At 36.8% G+C, this 22,179-nt stretch overlaps 1 protein-coding gene across 1 annotated transcript in view; it reads left to right on the forward strand.

Annotated features, from left to right (window-relative positions):
• Positions 1-22,179, forward strand: part of NUBPL (nucleotide binding protein-like) — an 86,458-nt gene that overhangs the window by 15,476 nt on the left and 48,803 nt on the right. The window contains exons 4-6 of the mRNA XM_010574288.1: positions 1,437-1,527; positions 15,231-15,270; positions 15,361-15,451. Of these exons, the coding sequence (XP_010572590.1) occupies positions 1,437-1,527; positions 15,231-15,270; positions 15,361-15,451 (222 nt within the window). The remainder of the gene's footprint in view (positions 1-1,436; positions 1,528-15,230; positions 15,271-15,360; positions 15,452-22,179) is intronic.

A 22,179-nucleotide genomic window follows, 5' to 3' on the forward strand; every position in this document is an offset into this window, starting at 1 on the left:
AAAACACCCCCCCCCCCCCCCCCCCCCCCCCCCGAAAAACAGCCCCCAAACTCAAATTATTATGTATGTTATGAAGAGGGTCAGTCTTGCTTCTCAGGTGTCTAAGCTTCTGTTAGTTTCTTTATCTTAGTTTCTTTATCTTAATTGAAATTCAGATTTATTTAGAAGTAGTGGCCTGAATACCTAGGTTTTTAATCCAGGTGCATTTCTGTTTTAAAACCAACAGATTGTGATGCCACAGAATACACTTCTTGTTTAGAAATCCTTTTCAAGGGTAGAGATGCTGTATACTTGCATTAAAAGCCTTGTTACGCTCTTCTTCTAACCAGAAACTTGATAGCTATCACTGAGCCTTTATCTTTCTCTCCATCTTTCCCATCAAAACTGTCATAACAAAATGGCTTAATATTTGATATCAAATTACAAAAGCATCATCCAAAAAATGAAGCACACATTTTGAAATGCTAACAGTGAAAGTCTGATTTGGCATTGTTGGAAAAGCTCCCATTGCTGCCGTAACCCTTCAAACAAGCCCTTGAACATACTTGCTTGCAATTTTGCAAAATGTTGATTACAGTTAGCTTTTTATATTAGAGAAGCTCGACATTCAGCACTTTAAAGGGCTTGCTCTTTACTACTTAATTTGCAGAACTTGGTAATTAGTAGTGTGTCTTACCATCTGTAGGAAAAATAGTTTTATTTCTACAAAATGTGTATGTATGTCTATAAAAAGCATATAGAAATGAATCTTATAAGTCTAGACTACATAGTTGAAATAATTTTTATTTAAAGTTTATTGCCTAATGTACCATGTGTAGTTGAATAAACCCATTTTTTAGCTTTCTTTTGTGTAAATGCATTTGATTAAAATGTTCTGCCTGCTTAATTGGCTTCAGAGACTTGCATTTCAGTATTATCAAAATGTCTGCAAAAGTTTATTCTGGCCACTTAAATGAAAGATAAAAATATGTTTTTTATGTTTTTCCATTCCTTGTAGTTGCTAGTATAATTCAAACAGCATTAATTTGAATAGATTTACAAACATTGCTTGTTTTTTCTAACAATAAAATTCGATACCTTTTAAAAAAAGTTAAAATATTATTTCTGCATAAGTGTACATGGAGTAGAGAGAACATTGCTTATAATGTTAATATAAAGTCTGTGGTCTGCATTATACGTAAGAAAATGTGCAAGTGAGGATTCTGTGTTGAAAATGTAGATTTTTGTGAAGACATCTCGCTCAACTTATAGACACATTGTTATATTTCATGCTTCAATTGCAATTTAAAGAGCAAGGAAAAGGACACTGATAACTTACATCTAAAATCAAGACCATGTTTTTATTTCTATAGGCAGTTTTGAAATTTTGCTCAACTAATAATTCATAAAGGAAGACAGACATTTTGACAAACACTTTTTTTTGATTCCTTACACAGACAAAAGAAGTTGGTTTACTTGATGCAGACGTATATGGACCTTCAATTCCAAAGATGATGAACTTAAAAGGAAACCCAGAATTAACAACAAGTAAGTGGAAGAGATTTTTTTTCTGTCATCTTTGTACAGGGATGAGCATGGACCACTCATTGGTGCTTTGTTGGTGTGGCACAGAAGGGATGCAAACAGAAGATGAAGACTTAGTGTATATATATATATTTTTAAACTTTTTATTTTTAGTAATGAGGTTGCTTTCAAAGCTAGCTTGTACAACTAGGAGCATATTCAGGGTCTTCTTTCTTTCTGTGTTGGTCCGCAGACTTTGGGAGTTTCATGGATTATTACTAGAGGCACTGGACACGGTAGCTAGGAAAGGAAGGTTATTGTCAGTAGTTTTAAACTTGCTATACAGGATCCCACTACAGAAGACCTCCAAATTAAAAAACAAAAACCACTAGTCTAGGAAAAAAAAAAGACTATTCTAGGAAATAAGAGAAGGGTCATTACAGTAGCTTGTATAAGATGTCATTGAATTGATTGTGTTTGATCTCTCTTTCTTCAGCCAAACATGCCAGGCCACTTGATTCATTTTTATTTGAAGTTGTGTGTTTAGGAATGCAGTGATGGTGACTTCACTACTAGAAGGTAAAGACAGTAGAGAAAACTCCTAATTTTCCTTTTGGTAGGAAGGATTCTGGTCTGGGGGAAAGCAAATTCAGGTAGGAGAGTTTGAAGAGAAATAAGGAAGACCTAAGGTAGAAAGGTTGCATCAAGTCTGTTTATCTTTCAGGAATTTAACTTCCACTAGGGCCAACCAAGTGTGAAACTGAAGAATGGCTTTATCCTGATACCCTCCCTGTTCATGGGATGCTTGAGTGTAAGCGAGTGTGCTTTTTTGGGGGTGGTAGGGACACTGAGGTGATAGGATTTGTTTAATGCTTTGTTTTGCCTGTCCTGTGATAAAGTGCATATAATTATAAAAACTGAAAACATGTAATCACAGACAAAACCAGTCTCACACTGTAACACTTGGCCTACACATTGAGAACTACTAGGATCCTACTGAAGAAAGTACAAGCTGGCAATACTTGTTGACAGGGAGGGATCAAGAATGTGTACCAGTTCAAATAAGACATAAAAGGGCTTGAGTGAAATAATCAACTGTAAATACCCATTAATGTTTGTGGGCAGTAATTGCTGGGTAAAATGGAATTTAAATATTCCTTCCACTTCCTTTCATGCCATGATCTTTATTTATCATAGAATCACAGAGTGGTTTGGGTTGGAAGGGACCCTTAAAGGTCACCTAGTCCAACCCCCCTGCAATGAGCAGGGACATCTTCAACTAGGTCAGGTTCCTCAGAGTCCCATCCAGCCTGGCCTTGAATGTTTCCAGGGATGGGGCATCTGCCACCTCTCTGGGCAACCTGTTCCAGTGTTTCACCACCCTCATTGTAAAAAATTTCTTCCTTGTATCTAGTCTGAATCTACCCTCTTTTAGTTTAAAACCATTACTCCTTGTCCTATCGCAGCAGGCCCTGCTAAAAAGTCTGTACCCATCTTTCTTATAAGCCCCCTTTAAGTACTGAAAGGCCATAATAATATCTCCCTGGAGCCTTCTCTTCTCCAGGCTGAACAAACCCAACTCTCTCAGCCTTTCCTCAGAGGAGACATGTTCCATCCCTCTACATCTACTGTGCTATAGTTGTAGAATGTCCATTTGTAACTGAAATTAATTTGTGCACATGTATGGGTGTTGTGGTGGTGGTTGTTCTATACGTTCTCACTTGGTATAAAGCATGCAGAATGAAACAGCGCCAATACCTTTAAGGGGTGGCTATTGAGCTTGCAACGTTAGCCTCTGAAAAATTTGTAAGTGGCAAACTTAGGATTTCTTATATAATTAAAATTCTGTCTCCTTAGGCTTATACCCTCTGCTCTGGATAAAGTAATGTATTTTCATATATGGATGCACTGCATGTGCTTATACAGGCAACTTTCGAGTACTTTCTACATTTAAGTACATAGCTTACAAATACAGACTTTATTTAGATTAATTTCTAAGAGAGAAAGACAGTACTTGGTTTTATTTGTTGGCTTTCTGTTTTATTTTTTGAAGTCAAAGGATAATTCTGTTATGTAATAAATAAATAACTGAATCCTTTCATGTCATCAGTAGAGTTTGACTTCCTGATACAGACTGAAGTATTCTCGCATTCTCTTGTATTTTGGACCCTGTTGAGGGTATATGTCATACAGGCTGTGTTTTCCCATAACAGAATTTTTGCTATGAATTTTGCATTTGAAGTTCATTATGCAACATGAACACAAAAGGGACTATGTTGTGGTGTTCTTCATATCTCTCATCTTTTCCTTTTTGTGTGATGTTGACTTTTTCCTTTCCAAAGGAGATTGGGTAAAAATTTGATTCTCCTTTTTTCTCACTGTCTGAAAAATTGATTAGATAACTTTGAACTTCTTATACATTTTGCTGTGCATTTTATCAATTCATACCAAATTTAAATCCATGTCATGAGCCACAAATAAGAAGCAAGTTGCCCAGTCTATTTCATATGGTCATAAAAATTAGCTTGCTAGGAATGCAAGAAGTTAGGATTATATTCAGTCAGATATTAGGGCAGCTCAATTTTGTTTGTATATAAGTTTCAGTGACTGTAGGTATTTTGGGTATACAGCTGAGAATTCACTGTAAGTTTTTGTCTTAACACATTTTGAGTGTTGTTAAAAATACGGAATTCAGTGTAATAGAAATTGGAGGATTTCCCTCAATTGAAATGGCTGCTGTTGACGTGTAAGCACTACATTTTGATCACTAAAATGTATTCTTTCTACTTGTGTGGAACGTACAAGCAAATTTTATTAGGATTTAAGAAGATACCTTATTTTTTAACTGACAGAAAATAGATTTGCGTATTTCAAAAGCTTGGCACATTACACAAGTCTGCTGAGAAACTCATGTAGTAATTCAGTATGAATGATAACAGGATAGAATTTGTATTCAGGAATTCTGTTCACTTCTCTGTGCACTTTTAACTCTTGAGTTGATGAAGCTGTAGAGTAACAACAATGAAACTGTTGGCAAAGTAGCTGATATTAAGAGGATTTCATTGTGAAAATAGGAATTTGGAAGGCCAAGGAAGCTTTAGTTGTGAACTTCAGGGATTCCTTTAATGAGTGACAGATAAGATAAGCTTGCAAGGAAGCAGTCCATCAAAGGTGTATGTATGTGGTGTGGATATATAGGTTTATATATACAGGTATAGATATAAAAATATGTGTGACGCTTGTATTTTGGTATAATGAGGTTTAGTGTTATTTTTTGATTTCTTGCTACATTTTCAAGAGTAAAACAAACTCTGAACAAACATTGTTTTGTACAGTAATTGAGCAAACCCAGGCAGTTCTGTGTTAGAGATGTGCATTAACAAGGTATACATAACAATAAGTCAATTAAAAACATTTTTTTAATAGCATAGCAATCAAAAATTACATTTAAAGTCTTCAGTGTGAGGCCTGGATTTGAAAAGGAATCTGTAGAGTCATCCTAGGAGGTTCTGAGCACTCTTACACTCTTTGATTTCTATTTCTTTTCTCGCACATAGCAGTTGAAAAGGGATTAGGGATGCCTGGTACCATACAGAATAAATCTGTGCAGCAATTATTAATTCTGAATAGAAATTATTATAGTTATGCTATAATTTAAGTTTTCAAAATTAATTAGGAGTTCTTAGTGAGGAGAGAGTCTGTATAAATGGAAGATACTCTATTAATTTAATTTTGCAAACTGTAGTACATTGGAAAGTCTGCTAACATTTAATGAGGTGTCATTCAAAATACTTTAAATGGTCAGGGAAATATTGGTTAATAAGTTGAAACCTGAATTTAATTAGTTAATGGAGGATTATCTAACTATGGAATAAATATTAACATCAACTACAATATATACACAGGGCAATGCTTATAACACAAGTAACAAAAGCATTACTTCTATTCTTTCCCCAAATAATTTACTATAAAAGCTGTTTTCTGGCTTAGTGAACTGCATAATTTCATTGTTTTCCTTTTTCTAAAAATCTACCATTGAAACTAGTTGGTAGAAAGTAAAAGCTATTATATTACCAAAAAGATACTGCCATTTTGCCAGATAAAGATAACATTTCTTCACTTAATTTAAATGATTGTGAAGTTTTTGGTGGGCTTTTTTTCTTTGACAGTTGAGTGCTCTTTTAATATTTCAAAGCTTTGTTGCCATTTTATGATATCCTCAGTGTCTTTTTTATTTCTTAATAAAATAGTAAATTCAGAAGATCAGTAGTGGGCATCTGTCGTCAAAATCTGAAATAAAAAGTAATTTCTGAGAGAATGCTAGCAGTAGTTGTGGCTGTCCCCATTGAGTCTAATAATATTGCAGGAGCTATGGAAATTAAATTACTGATAAAATTCTAAAGTCAGAAATGGACACTTGCATTTTTTTACTGGGACACACTTACATGTCTGTTATTGTTTAGACTGTGATAGCAGAATTTTGTAACAGAAAGTGATAATTTAAAATAGAATCTGTTGTGACTGCTTAAAGATGTCTGCTGGAAGTAGCCATATCAAGGGATTGTGGTGCATCCACTTGAAGGTTATAAATAGAAAATTTGGAGTAAACTAGTTAAATAGAGAAAATGTTACATAGGTAGAGTAGTTACTGAGGTAACCATGAAGAAGTTTCTTGATCTTGCATAAGAGTTTAATTTTAAAGATACAGCTTGTTTTCTCAAAGTTGTCTTTATCATGCTTTACCAGTGGAACTGCATCACGATTAATTTAAATAAAAACTAAATTTGATTATTTCAAAAAAGTCGTATTAGCTACTGCCACTACCTCTTGATTTGTGAACAAATGATTCTGAGGTTGTGCATAGTCTGATGATACGCTTTATGATTCTGTTTTGAAAGAAGTCTGAACTGAAACCCTGTGGTTTACTTTCCGTGATGTCTTATCCCAGTTTATTTGGATGGCTGAGGTAGAGTAGTCCCATACACCTTACACGTTACAACATTCTGAATTATTATTTTGTCCCTAGTTGTGGTTTATATTTTGGAGGCTCTTTCATATGTGATGAGGTAGTTGAAAATGAAAAGAATACTCAAGTGTTACATATTTTTTTTTCTGGACATTGACTGTTGCCCTCAAGCCTGTAACAATTAACCTCGAACTGGATTAATTCAGCTATTGTTGAGTTCACCTGTGGAAAAAATTGATGATCTTTACTTGGAAGGGAAAGGAGGTGGAAGATACCCAACTCTGCGAGGAATTATTTATAGCCATGCAGTTGTTAGCTGCTGTTTAAAAAATAAAAAACTTCTAGATGGTTAATTTATTAAAATTTTATTCTTTGCTACACATAAATTCATACTTAAGATTACCAAAAAAAGTAAGGCAAAAAAGTATAAAATGAGAAATGTAATGTAGTAATTAAAGCTTCTTACTGAGACCAGTCTTTTTTGGATAAGTGGCAAATCAAATTTTACTTGCAATATAAATTACTGAAACACTGTAGCCTGAAAAAGTACATTTCAAGTACTTTAAAGCGGAAATGTATTACTCTTCATGTTAATCCTGCAGTGCTGTAATTATAAATGTTTTGCTATGGATTATGGCTAGCAAATATTCATTATATTATAAAGTTCACTCTTAGAGATAAAAGTGGTTTGTCTGGTTCAACTTTTATACAAATTGGAATTAAATTGCAAAGTGGTTTTATTATAGTAACATGATAGTTACACATTTCATTGTACATACATAAAAGAAATTATTCATTTTTTTGTTTGTACACTGAACACATTTACCTTTTTGCTTATTTCAGAGGAATAAATGTTTCCATCCCTCTTCTCTGCTAGAAGTAAAATTAAAGAATTGTAAATAATTCTGAATTTTGTCAATATTTTTACCTTTCAATTTCACTTTCGTGTGTTTTTCTCTGTGGGTTTCTTGCTGTATTTTCACTTTTTCCTTCCCCTTCTCTACAGTACAATGGAGTGGCTTTTCAGAATAAAGAAATGAAGCAGAATACATCAAAAATAGAAAAAATGTATTTTAATCCTTTCCCTGTAGTGACCAGAGGTTAAAAGTGACAGTAAGAGTTTAATAGCTAGCATCTCTTTCCTTTGCTTTAGTTGATGGTCGCAATCTTGTAAAGTATATAGAACTTCATTTTACAAGTGATGAAGTTACAATAAAATCAGAGAGGGATGTATGACGGGATTCATATAAAATGCAAAAGGGAGTATTTAATATACACAGAAACACTTTAAGTGGACAATCAACAAGTTGACTGTAGTGTTCATCTGTGTCATCAGTGTCCAGGGGCCTTTTTTTTTTTTTTTTTTTTTCAAATTACACATAATCGTTTGAACAGTGTTTTCTTCCATGTTTTTTCACCTACGTCTCTTTTTTGGGTCTTGATTACAATATTGAGCCTAAAAAGGCTGAATTGACTCAAATGTATTGAGTGCCGTAGTTTTGCTTTGAAAGCAATGAAAGTCCTTAGTTAACTGGAATGTTTTTGTAAGTTAGATCTTGAATTGAAGGTAATGCATAGGGAATGTCTGCTCCTCAGGTTCCTGCTTCTCCCTGTTCTGCTTTACTGTTGTCTGTCAGTTGTTATGTGACTGACCTGGGCAGTCCCTCTCTCATAGAACCAAGTCAGTGCTTCAGATAACATGAGCCTTCCCAGAGGTTTTGTGTGTCAGGACAGAAGCCTTGAACTGGATGTTGTATTGGTCTATTTCATTCCCACCCAAATTAGTCTAATAAAGCTTTTGATCCACTATAAATAAAGTTTTTTGGTTCCATGGGGGTCTGAGGGCTTTTCAAAATGCAGGTTATTTTAACGATTGTAAGGAAGATGTTTGTGATGGAAGGTAACGGCAAGATACTTAAAACTAGTCCTGTGTTACTATTCTAAACCTAACAAGTCAGCAATGCCTTAAAATGTGACAAAGATCTGACTAGATCACTGTGCTGTTCACTTGTGCTGGACTTGCTTTTGAAGTATAGTCTTCCAGCAAGCAATTAGTTCTTTTGCTTTTATGTAGGACTGATGAAGTCATATCTGCAAAACAGTTCCATTAATGAAAAAGCTTTTACAGAGCTTTGTTTCCTTTGCAGTCTATCAGGAGGAAAAAAAAAGTGGAAAACCTACTCAGGTAATGGGATTGGTAGACTGACTGAATATGAGAAGCAAATCTTTTGGGAAAAGCTGCATTTCTTTATGCATTTGTTTCTTAAAGTTGAACTGTGAGCATTGAATAATGCTCTTTGAGTCTCATTGCTAGTTTGTTGTGGTTTGAGTTATTTGTGATGTGTTCATGGTTAGATAACATTGTTAGTGCAGGGTGTAATGGAAAATCACAGCCTTCCCTGTGTGGAGCTCTTCAAGCTTAAAATACGAATTGCAGTATTTCTGGGGCAATCCTGCAAATAAACTTGTAACAAGGTGTGAAATCAAGCTTGAAGTCTCAATTAGTCTGTCACTTGCCATAGAATATTCTGGGCTTCTGGCATAAGCAGTTAAAACAATGATTTAAAATTTGTGACTGACAAACCTCCTTTTGGTGACAGCATCCTTTCCTCTGACGTAGGTTGGTGTCTCTGTGTTTTATTGTGGGATATCCTGGGGCCCTGTTGTTATTTGTCCCCCTCCCCTCTACCGCATTTCTTTTCCCTTTGCTGCCCTGTCAGTGGAATTCACTTGCCTTTGCTTAGGAAACTAGTACTGCTTTAAACACGCTGGAGTATGGTGCCTGCATCTAGCAGCCCCTTCAAGAAGGTGTGGCTCTCCCCTATGTCCTCTGTCAAATCTGCTAACCCTGTACAAATCTCAGCACCCTAAGGCATCCAGAGTGACAGGAGACATCTATATTTATACAAGTAAAGCCCAACCTTTTTGCCACTCTTCCTGTCCTATGTCTCCTTCCCTCCTTCCCTCCTTCCCTCCTTCCCTCCTTCCCTCCTTCCCTCCTTCCCTCCTTCCCTCCTTCCCTCCTTCCCTCCTCTGGATCCCCCCATTACAGAACATTGAACTTGGGAGGTGACTGCCAAAATAAAGAGCAAATAAGTTCCTTATACTTCTACATAGTGACAGCCAATGAGAATTACTGTTTACTGTGATTAACAGAAGGTGCTGTATAAGTTGGAGTCCTAACTTACATTGTGATAGAGTATTCTGTAGTCTCTGCAGCATGAAATTCTACACAATTAAAAACCAGATGATGCAAAAATTTTTGCGATTTTACAAGTGACCATGCTGAAAATCTGTTTCAGCTTGCCTGTATGTATGGCACATTAATTGAGTTTGTCTCAGATAATCTTGTTTAACGTACTGGAATCCACAGACTATTCTGCAGTGTGTCTCTGACTAGCATGGTGACTGTGTGTTTTGTTGTGCTATACGTCTGTGTTTCAGGCAGTGAGATGCCACTGAGATGTGAGGAGGTGGAAAATAGCAATTTGTCGTGAAAACCTCTGCCAATGATGAGCTGTGCAAACAGCAGCAGAACCTTTAGCTTTTGTATAAACTACAAGAAGTATCAACTTGCTCAAATTTTGATAAATATATACAGGGGAATTGCAGTATGGGTTTTATTTAAATAACACACTATGAAAGATGAAGGAATACTTAAACTTATGTGCTATTCACAAACACACTTTTAAAGCTGCTGCTTTAATGCTTACATGTGAGATGGTAAAATGTTCTTCAGAGACCCAGGTATTACAGACAATATGTAGTGTAACTTTCTACAGCTTTTTCTGTTGTACACTGTGCCTCAGTTTGCTTTTTAAAATTTTAATTCTTTCAGACATATTTGGGAATTTCAAAGGAAAATACATAACTTCATCAATGCATCTAAACTGTTTAGATCTCCTAGATGTTTATCAGTTGTGCATTACATGCTTTCCAACTTTGGAGATGGTGTAAGTGGAGCCATGGCTCTGTTAGAGCATCAAACCTTGGAGGAACACAGCATAGGTCTCCAAATCCACAGGATTCTTGAATAATCTAGAGCAAGTTTCACAGTCCAGGTCTTGATTCCCTCATCTGTAACGTGAGATAATACTTCCCCACCTCAGAAGCATGTTGTTAGGTAAAAATGTTCATTTTGGGTGCATGGGTGTCATGGAAATGGGGCTCGTATAAAAATTAAGAATCGGGAAACACACATTCAGAGCATAGCCCAGAGCTTGCAGTGGCATCTGTGCAGGCAAACACTTCTGCATTGGTAGTGTCTTTGGAAACACTTGGAAATCTGCATGCAAAGGTCAGTAGGATGTTTTTAACTGGAAAATCATACAATTGTTCTACTTTTTGATAGATTTAGCTATTGATGTCCCATCCTAGAACAACTTAAAATTGCCACTTTCCTGCTTGATGACCAAAGTCCAGTTAGGACAGACAGGTGACTTCCACTATTAAGATTTATTGAAGATAAACATTAAAATAATTAGTTGTAATTCTAGGAAGTCTCTGATCTTCCATTATATTGGCAAGTTCCAAAAATAGCCGAGTACAATGGGAAATCTTTAACAAGGAGAAAAATCTGAGCTTCTAGTGTTCTCATTTCATGTTTGGGTATTTTTTTTTTGCCTTTGAAATGGTAAAAACCCCAACATACCCCTTATCTGAGATACTTGAAAACTCTGAGCAACTCCTCTGCATTAGTGCTCGCTCAGTCAGTAAGCTCAAAATGGATCATGCAACACCCTAGCAAATCTACTGTACTCATATTTAATAATTATAAGCTACCTTTGCTTTTCTTAAACAGCATGATGCCTCCTAAGGAGGTGTAGTGTAACATCACAATCTCCTGGAATAATGATCTTTACTTACCTGATGAGATAAGACTAAATGTAAGCCTTTGCTTGCTATAATGTATCAGTCAGTAGACCTCTTCTGAAAACTAAGCCAAGAATTGAAATTGTCTCTTCGTGGTTTAACCATAGCTGCTCACTCACTCCCCTCTATGGGATGGGGAGAGAATCAGAAGGGTAAAAGTGAGAAAACTCATGGGCTGAGATAAAGACAGTTTAATAGGCAAAGCAAAAGCCGCACACGCAAGCAAAGCAAACCAAGGAATTCATTCACCACTTCCCATGGGCAGGCAGATGTTCAGCCATCTCCAGGAAAGCAGGGCTCCATCACGCGTAACGGTCACTTGGGAAGACAAACGCCATCACTCTGAACGGCCCCCCCCTTCCTTCTTCTTCCCCCAGTTTTATATACTGAGCACGACACCATATGGTCTGGAATATCCCTTGGGTCAGTTGGGGTCAGCTGTCCCGGCTGTGTCCCCTCCCAACTCCTTGTGCCCCCCCAGCCTGCTCGCTGGTGGGGGGGGGTGAGGAGCAGAAAAGGCCTTGGCTCTGGGTAAGCACCGCTCAGCAACAACTAAAATATCTCTGTGTTATTGTCACTGTGTTCACCACAAATCCAAAACATAGCACCATGCAAGCTACTATGAAGAAATTGAACCCTTTCCCAGCCAAAACCCTATATATAGCTCTCTACATACTTTCTGTGCTGCACTAACCTATGGCCACCATTAAATGGGCTATGTTAGGCTTTCTAGAGAAAAAGAATGGAGTAACTCACCTTGCCAGGATAGTCTGCAAGGCTTGATTTTTCTGGAGGGAAAAAAGTTAAAAAAAAAAAAAATAATTACAAAATGCAGAAGATCCATACTAATGACTTCAACATCGTTCTTCCCTGTGTGTGTAGCAATCCAGCCTTCAGACCAGTCCTAGAACTCTTTTAATCAGCAATCTGCTGTAATGCTGTCATGAATTTGCATGTGCCTGCCTTCTCCAGTGCCCTACTTGTATCCTACTAGAAAAGGCATTTGATTGACTTGTCATTGGTGTTCTGTTGATCTTACTGGTCTGATTTTGTACGTTCAGAGAAAACACAGCACCCTTTTATTTAGGGCCATCAAGCTTACTGAGAAGTTGTAAGCAGGGATATTTTGTTGATGTCTTAGTGTAGGTGGCATAGTATTTCTGTGTGTTGCGATTTTAAGAAATCTGTTTTGTTGTGTGTTGGAATTTTGGAGTTGTATGGTAGGCATCTGATAACAGAGAAGAAAGTGTTAACTGTACTCTGAAAGCAATGGAAGTTAGAGACGTTACTGAGATCTCATTAAGCTGAATCTTCTTTACATGTTATGTTTTATAAAATCTTCATGAGACCCAGGGCGAAGGAGGAGGAATGCCTGTTGCTTTTGATGAGACAAGGGTGATTACCAGAGCCCACTGAAGCACTTTAGATTTGAGATAGTCTTAAGAATGCTTTTTAGCAGTAGGCGAACAGTGGGGTGCTCTGCAGTATTTTGTATTGCTTTGAGAATATGCAGAACATTATAGCCAGAATATACAGCAGGTTGTGAATTGTTGTTGTGCATTGTATAAATTTGATTAAATCTTGCTGCTCAGAGCAGTTTGTAGTCCTTGTTGTTAACCAAAGAAAATAAGATCCAGTTTTCATAAAATGCAACTCTACTGTTGCGAAATAAACAGCGCACATGTTTTAACAACAGAGAGGCCCCTTTGGCTACTCTCTAGGTCAGCGTATGTGTACTCACAGCAACTTTTCTATTTTACCCACTGAGGTGGAGAGGGAGATCTCTGAAGGTGCGTCTGTTCTGTAAGATTAGTGTGTCTTCCTGGGCTCTATATAGAAGAAACTGTGTATGCAGGTAGTGGATGTTGAGATGTTAGCCTCTGGATGTTTGACCAACATACTGTAGAGCACTTGGATTGGACCGAGTAGTGGCATAGTATTTTGGTGAACTTCCTCAGAATAAATGCATCTTTTCCATTTTTCTTACCTTTCAGTTCCTGGTCCTCATGTGCTGAGCAGTCAAGGATTGGCCTCACCTTTTTGTTTTCTCTTGTTTTTTTTTCTTAAAATCATTACTATTTCATGGCAAAAATGAAGCAGACTGTGAATCTGCAGTGATACATGCCGTTGCAGATACTTGTTTTTCCTGTTTCTTTTTTTTAAAACCCTCTCATAGGTAAATATGTAGTCATTTTTCTCAAGACTTCTAACAGTATTATAACTTGTGGTGGTACATATGTTGTTTACAAGGACACCAAAGCAGTGACTAGAGATGGCTCTAGGCTGAAGCTCAGATGTCATCAACCTCTTCGTAACAAAACTATCTTACCGCAGGGGGGAGAAGTAAGACTGTGATTCCTAGAAATGCTGTTAGACAGTATAATGCCACCAAAATAAGCCCTAACTAAACACTGAAAAGAGCTGCACAAGTAGAGAAGAGTTGCATTACACTGGTGCAGTGCATCAGTCCAAGGCCATCTCTTTTCCAGTAGTAGTTCCATACTCATTCCTGAACGCAATAGTTATGCAAGTGATTTATTTAGCTTCCTATTTTGTTCTTTTTGATTTGTAAACCAAAACATCTAATTTATTTTCAGCCATATTTCTACAAAATTACATGGCTCGAATGCTGGCTTACTTGATTGCTTGAAAGCTTTCATCTGTAGAGTTTAACTGTTTAATTTGCATGCTCTTGGGTGTTATTTTGTCTGAATTTGGAGTTCAACTTTGAATGCACTGCATTATATTAATGTTTTTATTTTACTATTTATATATATTTTACTTTGGGTGCATCAAAAGTTTCTGTCAAAATACATATTAGAATATATTTTTTTATTGCTTAAAGTATTCTTTCTGTTTTCTGCTGGTTCTTGCCTGTGCATGCTATTAAAATAAACCGGCTAGACCAAATAAAATTCCTGTTGTTGTTTTGTGTGTGTGTGCGCCATTTTGAGATAAAGTGTGGATTTAGATGGCAGAGACTGTAAAGTGGAGTTTTTGGCTTTTGCAAGGTTTTGTTTTGAATGCACTCTTTTTTTGTTGTTGTTTACTTTCTGCTTGCTTGCCCCTTTGCCAGCAGAACTATTACAATATTTCTCCCTCCGCTTTTTTTTCCTTGACACTGGAAAGCATAGGAATATGGAGCATCACAAGGACATTATCTCTGCAATGTACAAATAAGCATCTTTTGCTCCTACAGGAATTTTAGATGTCCTGCAGACTCCTGCCAGTCTGAAGAAATCCAGGACTTCTTACTCGGACCTGTTGACAGCATGTAGTTTAGGGGTGGCTTTATTTGGTACCTCTCCTCTGGGGTTCCAAAGCAGACTTAATAAAAGAAGAATTCCCCCAAACACTGGTGTGTTAATGGGAACCATCCTGTGATTCATGAGATTAGTGATAGCATAGTTTAAAAAAAAAAAAAATATTAAAATCTCATTGTGTTGTAGGACTTTGATTTCTGTTCTGATATCAGCGACTCGGCTTTTAGCAAAGTATTCCAAAGGTAGAGGGCTGTCCGATAGGGGATTTATGCCTTGCAGCATGGGGATTTCATACAAATAGATAAGGTTGGTTTCAAGAGCACAAAGTGACATTATATTATGGGCAAATGCATTGTTATTCTGGCAGAAGATGAATGGTATTAGTAAAATGTAACCTAAGAAAAAGTGAGGCCAGGTTCTTGGGTGGAATAGATAAATGTATACGTATATTGCAGGTATGAGGGAGAAAAAATAGACAAATGCTTTTAACAGAGAGAGAAAACTGCTCTTAAGAGGAAAAAAAAATGTGTAAGCTTATTTCTTAAAAAAAAAATAAAATCTAAAACCAAACTGTAAAACCAACTCTCCCCCGCCCTCAAAAAACCCATTGTTTCCTTCTGTTTTAGAAAATCTAATGAGGCCGCTTAAGAACTATGGAATCGCATGGTGAGCATATGCTTTAATTTAAATCAAGCTTCTTTAAAGCTGTATTTGGTATTGTGCTGGAAAGCTTAAGTTTTTGCTTTGTTGTTTCAGCATGTCTATGGGCTTCTTGATAGAAGAGACTGCCCCTGTTGTGTGGAGAGGGCTCATGGTAATGTCAGCTGTTGAGAAATTGTTGAGACAGGTAAGGACTTAGGTACGTATTTGTCTTTCAAACTAATCGGTTATTTTAAAACGCATTTAAGTGATAATGTTAGTGTCCATGACACTATTTCATTCATTAGTGGTGAGCATTTTTGTATCTTTGTGGTCATAAATTCTTAAGAATTTAATCTTAACTTCAGGTAAGATAGAAAGTTGACACTTTTTGCATTTACCTATCCCCTTCAAGTAAAGCTGTTGTTCCATGCATTTGATGAGTGAATCACCCCAGTTTGCCTTCCTTCTCATTCCTTTCTCTGTTTCTTTATGTCATTGTTAAAAAAAACCCAAAAGGCATTTTGAAGTTGTCTAAGGATTTGAATGTATAGCTGTCTATGCATATTGACCGCTGTATTCCCTTATGTGCTTGTTAATTCACCAGCACTAAGAATTCTTGGATGGCATTTAACATATGACAGGTACACGAAAATCATTAGATACCATATCTGTGTAATGCAGATAGATTGTTAGTTAATAAATTTCCTGGCATATGGAAGCAGGGTGGCTTTTTTTATTTCTTGACAGATTTTTTTTTTTTCCTCTTATTGTGAATAAATCTGTGAAGTGCTAATGAGACAAACAGCTGAAAAAATGCATTTGGTTTGCATGTTTAGACTTTGAAGTGACCCAGATTGTTCACAACTGACATCCATTCCAACGTTTTAATGTATACAGCTTGGAGATCACTACATTTCTATATGTCTTTTGTGAATGCCTCCAAATCTTGTGCTCCCTTAATGACTGAAAAGAAGATTTCCGCCCCCCCCCCCCCCCCCGCCTTTTTCCATTTTTACTGAATTCTCCTCTAACACAGACATTAGAATAGTGGCAGTCATTGCCCTAGTCAACAAAGCCATGTATCTGCCAAAATTTCAGGAAGAACATCTTTGTCTAGATCTGGCCTTTAAATGTAAGGGGTGTCCATGCCAATAGCTGTGGAGGGCTGTTCTGACCTCTTTGTGTGTTGCACTGCATTGGCCAGGCTCACGAAGACTAGAGCCTAAAACCTCGAAGGTAGAGCTAAAGTTAGCACCTGCTGTATTGGCATACTCCATCCTGGGAGACTGAAGACTGGCAGGCACTCCACTGCCATTACTTCAATCAGTAGTATCCCCAGATGGGAAGCATGTGCCAGTATCCTTGTGGAGGGTGTGGATGATGCCGTGTAATGAGCTCGTTGCTCCCTAGCAACCGATGAAGCAGTAACGTGCTGGCTGATCATGCTGTAGAACGAGACAGAGTCCATTAATACTCGGGGCATCAGTGATCTCCCTGAGAGTGGAACCTGAATTCTGAAAGACAAAGACTTTACAGCTAAATTTCTTCTCCCCACAAGCATTTTGCTTCTGCATGATGACCAGGGTAGTCTTAAATCTGTGCTGGAAAAAGTTGTTTGTATCTCCTCCTTCGAAGAAAGAAGCTCACAGGTCACACGGAGAAACAGCAGGTTCTATCTAATGTACATATACCACATGTACTGTGGTTTTTAGAAAATAACTGGTAAATTTTCCAGCCTAACGCATGCTACTTTTGCTTTAAAAACTATAATCTCCCTTCTGACATAGTTACTAGTCAGTCTCAGGAAGGGGTTAACTGTAGAACCAATAGTGTTATAGCCTTGGACACCTAAACAAGAGATGACCACAGCGTGCAATCATGTTTTTAAAGATACTGTCATTCCATTTTATATTAGAAATAGTTTTGTGATCTGTTGGGAGCTTTGAAATTTTTCCTTATTTTCTCTTTATCTGTTCTGGTTGATCTTAGCTATTACCTTTTGTTTGACAGGATAAAGTTGCTTGCAAGAGTAAAATACTTCTGCTTGTATTTAACTTTCTAAAACCATGTTCTTAAGAAATAGCTGCTTTACCTCTGTAGCTACATATAAACCACTTAAATTAGCTCCCTAATTTAGATTTATAGTATAATGTAAGGAGCTTGTGTGCATTCAGACAAGCTGATAAAATATTAAGTTCTTAAAATAATTAAGTCAACCACATAGAAAACACAGAGGTTCCCAGACTTTTGCATCAAAAACTCTGGTGGTATTTTATAATGGTGTTTATTGTTAGATGGTGGAGGGTTTTTTTGTTTAAGATCATCAAGACTATGTGTTCACTCTGTAAATAACTGTGGATGCTTGTTTGGGTTTTTTCCGTATGAACAAATCTCTTTTCCAGACTTTATCATGCTTCAGATATTCCAATAAAGCATTGAAGGGCCTAGCTTCCAAATTCATTAGTGGGGACTTGTTAACTCATTAACTTGTTAACTCATAATTGGTCTGTGCCTGTAATGAGTATTTAAATGCTTCTCTTGCACTTGCAACTTAATTAAATTTCTGGAACTCTTACTTTGGAAAATACGTTTGTTAAATATAAACATTATGTGCTTTCTTATATACTTACTGCATGTAACCTCACTCTTTGTAATATGTGTATATTTGTCCTTCTCTAGTTTTACTTCTTTGGCAGATGAATGGCTTTTCAGCATAGTCCAGATTCCATCCTCATTTTTGTCTCTCTTCACTTCTACTTGCATATGGCCAGGATGTACATCACTTTTCAGATGTAACACCACCTTTTAAATCCAGGCTCCCTTTTGCCACATGGCTAGTCTGACAAGCTACCTTTGTTCTTGTGTGTTGTATGGTGTCAGACTGGTAGATAACAGGCAATAACATTGAAGACCAAAATTAGTGCTTGCTGTTTGTCTGGTAATCCATATCTCACGAGCAAAGACAGTTTTCTGGAACACATCATATCATTTTCCTTAAACAGAGTTTGAAGGAAATGTGCCTTATAATACAAAATAGAGTTAACGGTTTAGTATACTGTGCAACTTTTTTGTTCACATTATTAGATGTACTGTAGGCCTGTTCATCCTGCAGGGTGATTTTTTTTTTTTTTTTCCTCTTATCTGGGTTTTAACTCTTCCCATGTCCCTGCCATAGTTACCTTCATGTAAAAATTCTTTCACCTCTGTTAACACTTCCTTTGAATCTTGCTTGCCTGTAGGTGAGATAGAAGAGAGTATTTTTTTGTTTACTTCAGTTTTTTTAAAAGATAGTTCGTTTCTCTGAAGATATTGTTAAAGCCCAGGTAGGGAAGTTTTGATAGTTCTCCAGTGTTATCTGTAGCACTAGCCTTTTCTATTCAGTTTTCACTTAACATACACTTCAGAAGCTGCCTACTCTTTTGTACAGTCCCATTCAGCACTTGTTCCTTTACTCTGTGTGTGTCTTGACTCAGTGCTATGGTACTTGGTTTAGATTAAACAAGCTACCTCAGAATGCATCATCTTGGTGTATTTGTTGTGGGAGTGACTTCTGATTAACCTTTAGGCTAAGTACAGTAAAGATACAAATTTTTTTGAGTTACCTAAAGCCAGTACTTGAACAGTAATGTGTCTGAAAAGCTCTGTTGAAATAAGTATCAAGTAGACAGCTAAGAACCTTAGAAATAGAAAGATTATTTTAAAAAACCAAAACCCAACCAAAACAGGCAAGCAAAACTTGTTTGCTGGTTTAAACTGCTTTTGCAACAAGGATTTTAAATGGTCATCACCACTGTCCCATACATGGTAAGTTTTCTAGCACCATTCTCATTTTTGTCTGAGGACATCTTGACAGTTCAGTGGCAAAGGAGCAATTAGAAGGGTGCAGGCACAATTCTGAACTGATCCAGGAGCAGCATGACTGGCTGCTGTATGTCCTGGAGTATAATGTGGCAATTGTTCTGCCAAAAGGTTGGGGGAGAGGAAATGGCACAGTGTTGGCTGCCAATTTAATAGCTGCTATAGTTATAGCAGCAATACGAATGGAGGGGTTTCTTGTTTAGGCAGTAATCAGTAAAACTTTTAATATGAAGGATAGTAAGTGTTGGTTTCTCTGATCTTGAACGCTCTATCTTACTTTACATGTGTTACCAGGTTGAAATACCAGCAGAGAAGGAAAAAAAGTTCGATATGTAGCGGACATGTCAGCTTTTCTATTAAAAAAAACCCCAAATTAAAAAATGGGACTACAGGTAAAATATGAGTGCATATTTCAGCATGTAATGTTCTCCTGGTGTCTTTGTCATATCAATAGATGAAGTTGTATTACTATTAGAAGCAAGCGTTACCTACACAACATGGATTATAGAAGTCAGCAATTCTGTTAAGTGCAAACAGTCCCCTTGGAACTAGCCCCCAAATCTGCTCTCTTTTCAAGGTGGGGATCTGTGGTTGGTTAACATCCTCAACAGGATTTCTTACACTGACATGACACTTTAACCTACGTTTTTGTAGGCTAGTTGGACCTTACATAGCAAGACTCTTGTATTCCTTCCTTATCATGCTCCTCTAGAGTATCAAGAACATTTTGTGCATTGGCAGCATCCTTGGTATAGTATGGCTATAAAGTAGAGCCTCAGCGCTGTTAAGTGTACTCTGAGCTCTAAAGTTTCCTTAGATGTACCTGATAAGGATGAACACATTTTCCCAGAAATATGATGAAGCATTTCCTGTCGTGGCTCAATTCTAATGAGTTCCTAAAACACTCTTATTATTATCTAATTGTAATTCTTCCATCTCTTTCTTGCTGCTTCTTTTAGAACAACTTTAGTGCGTCTGTTTTATAAAAGGTATATATTGAAAGAAAATTAAAATAAACCAAAGTTTCACTGGGAGGGATATAATTGGAAAGGAAAGAATACAGGGAAATTAGCAGGAAGCAGATTTCATAAAACTTCCAACGCAGAGCAGTTGCACGTGAGCAAAAGGAAATGGGACCTTGCACTTTGAAGCAAGGACAGGCAGTATCCCCTGTAGATTCATGTTGAAAACCATAAATTCAGCAGAAGAATGATCAAAATGATTTTATTAGCTCAACCCAAAGTTGAATAGGGCTGTAGTCTGAAGATCCAGTCTTGTCTTTTAAAAAAAACTTTAACTCGGTTTATGCAATTATTACAATTGTATGTAATTTTGAAAGTTTGGCTAGAGATGGAGATTTTGTGTGCTGCTTTCTTTCTGAAGCTGTCCTCTACTAAGAGAACTGCTTCGAAACCAGCACTTGTCAGAGGTAATGGTGATAGTGTGTGTGTGTGTGTGTATATATATATATTAGAGTGTGTATGTGTGAGTATACATATATGTACTCAAACCTTTTTTGTAGCATAATTCTCTGATGCTTAGTTATCATACATAAGTAGTTGTAGAGTATCATATGTTATTGGGAGTAGGGAAGATGCAGACAGATGGATAAATTGTCTTTGAAATACTGAGCAGACTGTGGGTTGTGAGGTCTGGGATATTTCAAGAGCCTCTGTGAAAAAGCTGCCATAAAAGCAACAGTGGAGTGAATGGAACAGTAGAAAATCATCTTTAAAGCTTTGGGATTAGATTAACTTGGAAACAGTAGTAGTATTTAATTCTTGGAGAGCAAAGACTATGGAGGCTATATTGTTCTGCATTTTTGATCATTGCCTGAAGTGGCCCATCTCTATAGAGGAGAATATAAATGTTCAACACTATTTTTGTTTGACATACATTAGTTAGTAAATTATTATGTGCAGTTGCTACTGTTTGAGAAGTGTGTATGTAGTTGTTTGTATTCTCCTTTCCACCATTTAAATTGGAGAGGTTGCATATATGGATCCCGGGACAATTTTTCTTTAGATGTGGTTTATTTTAGGTATACAATAATGCTACACTTGGGAAGACCAGAAAAATAGATAAGGTATTGAGGGCAAATAGCAGGTATTTATACCTGGTAAAATAGCTACCATGCTGCCATTGACTGTTTTACTGTGCATGTTCAACACAGCAGAATGTTCTGTATCTGATGTCTGTACACATCAGTCCAGTGTCATTTATCATGTGTGTTTATAACACACTGTATTAAATCACATAAATTCTTCAGCATATAAATTTTCACAGTTTTGTACCATCTAGTTTGCCTGTGTGTATAAATAGATTTCTTACAAATGGAACAATGGAGAAATTAGGGGAAACCATTCCAAATTAGAAGGAATGATGTGCATTTGATATGGAAGCAATATACAAGAACATTGTCAGTACGGTAGTTAGGTCCTACATGCTAAGCTGTCTGCCTGATTGATTAGTGTAGTTTACTAAGAGTTGTCCTTCAGCTTCTGTTTGTGTCTACATACTCTCTTTTGCCTTACATTTTTGGAACCATGCAAATTTCATTCTGTTTATATACCATGTTCAGTACTGAAGTGAGTTATCACTTCTGAAGAGATGCACAGAAATAAAGACTAGTATCTACAACTTCCAAGTAAATCTAAACTTCTTCCTTTGATACTTTTTTCATATTTATAAAATAAATTTATTATACATTTTTTTCTATTGAGCACAATATATTTTGAGTTTCAGGTTCCCAAAGTATGTGTGTGTATCAATGATATAAAATCTGTTAAGAATGCCTAACGTGAATGTAAATGTGTCACTGGCATTCACCACAACTGGTATTCATCAGAACCTAAGTGTCTTTTGCAGACATATGCACAATTGCTTAACTTCTGATGGTACATGCTACCTTGCATATATATTCTCCAGCAAAGAGCCATCCAGGTGATAAAGGGGATGGAACGTGTAATATGTGAAGAGACACTGAGAGAAATGGGGTTTTTTTGGCTTTGAGAAGGTTAAGGGGAGATGAACTGCTGTCTTGAACTACCTGATGGATACGTACAGAGAAGATGA

The sequence above is a fragment of the Haliaeetus leucocephalus genome, unplaced genomic scaffold, assembly GCF_000737465.1.
Source record: "Haliaeetus leucocephalus isolate CR32 unplaced genomic scaffold, Haliaeetus_leucocephalus-4.0 Scaffold417, whole genome shotgun sequence".
NCBI classification, from domain to species: Eukaryota; Metazoa; Chordata; class Aves; order Accipitriformes; family Accipitridae; genus Haliaeetus; species Haliaeetus leucocephalus.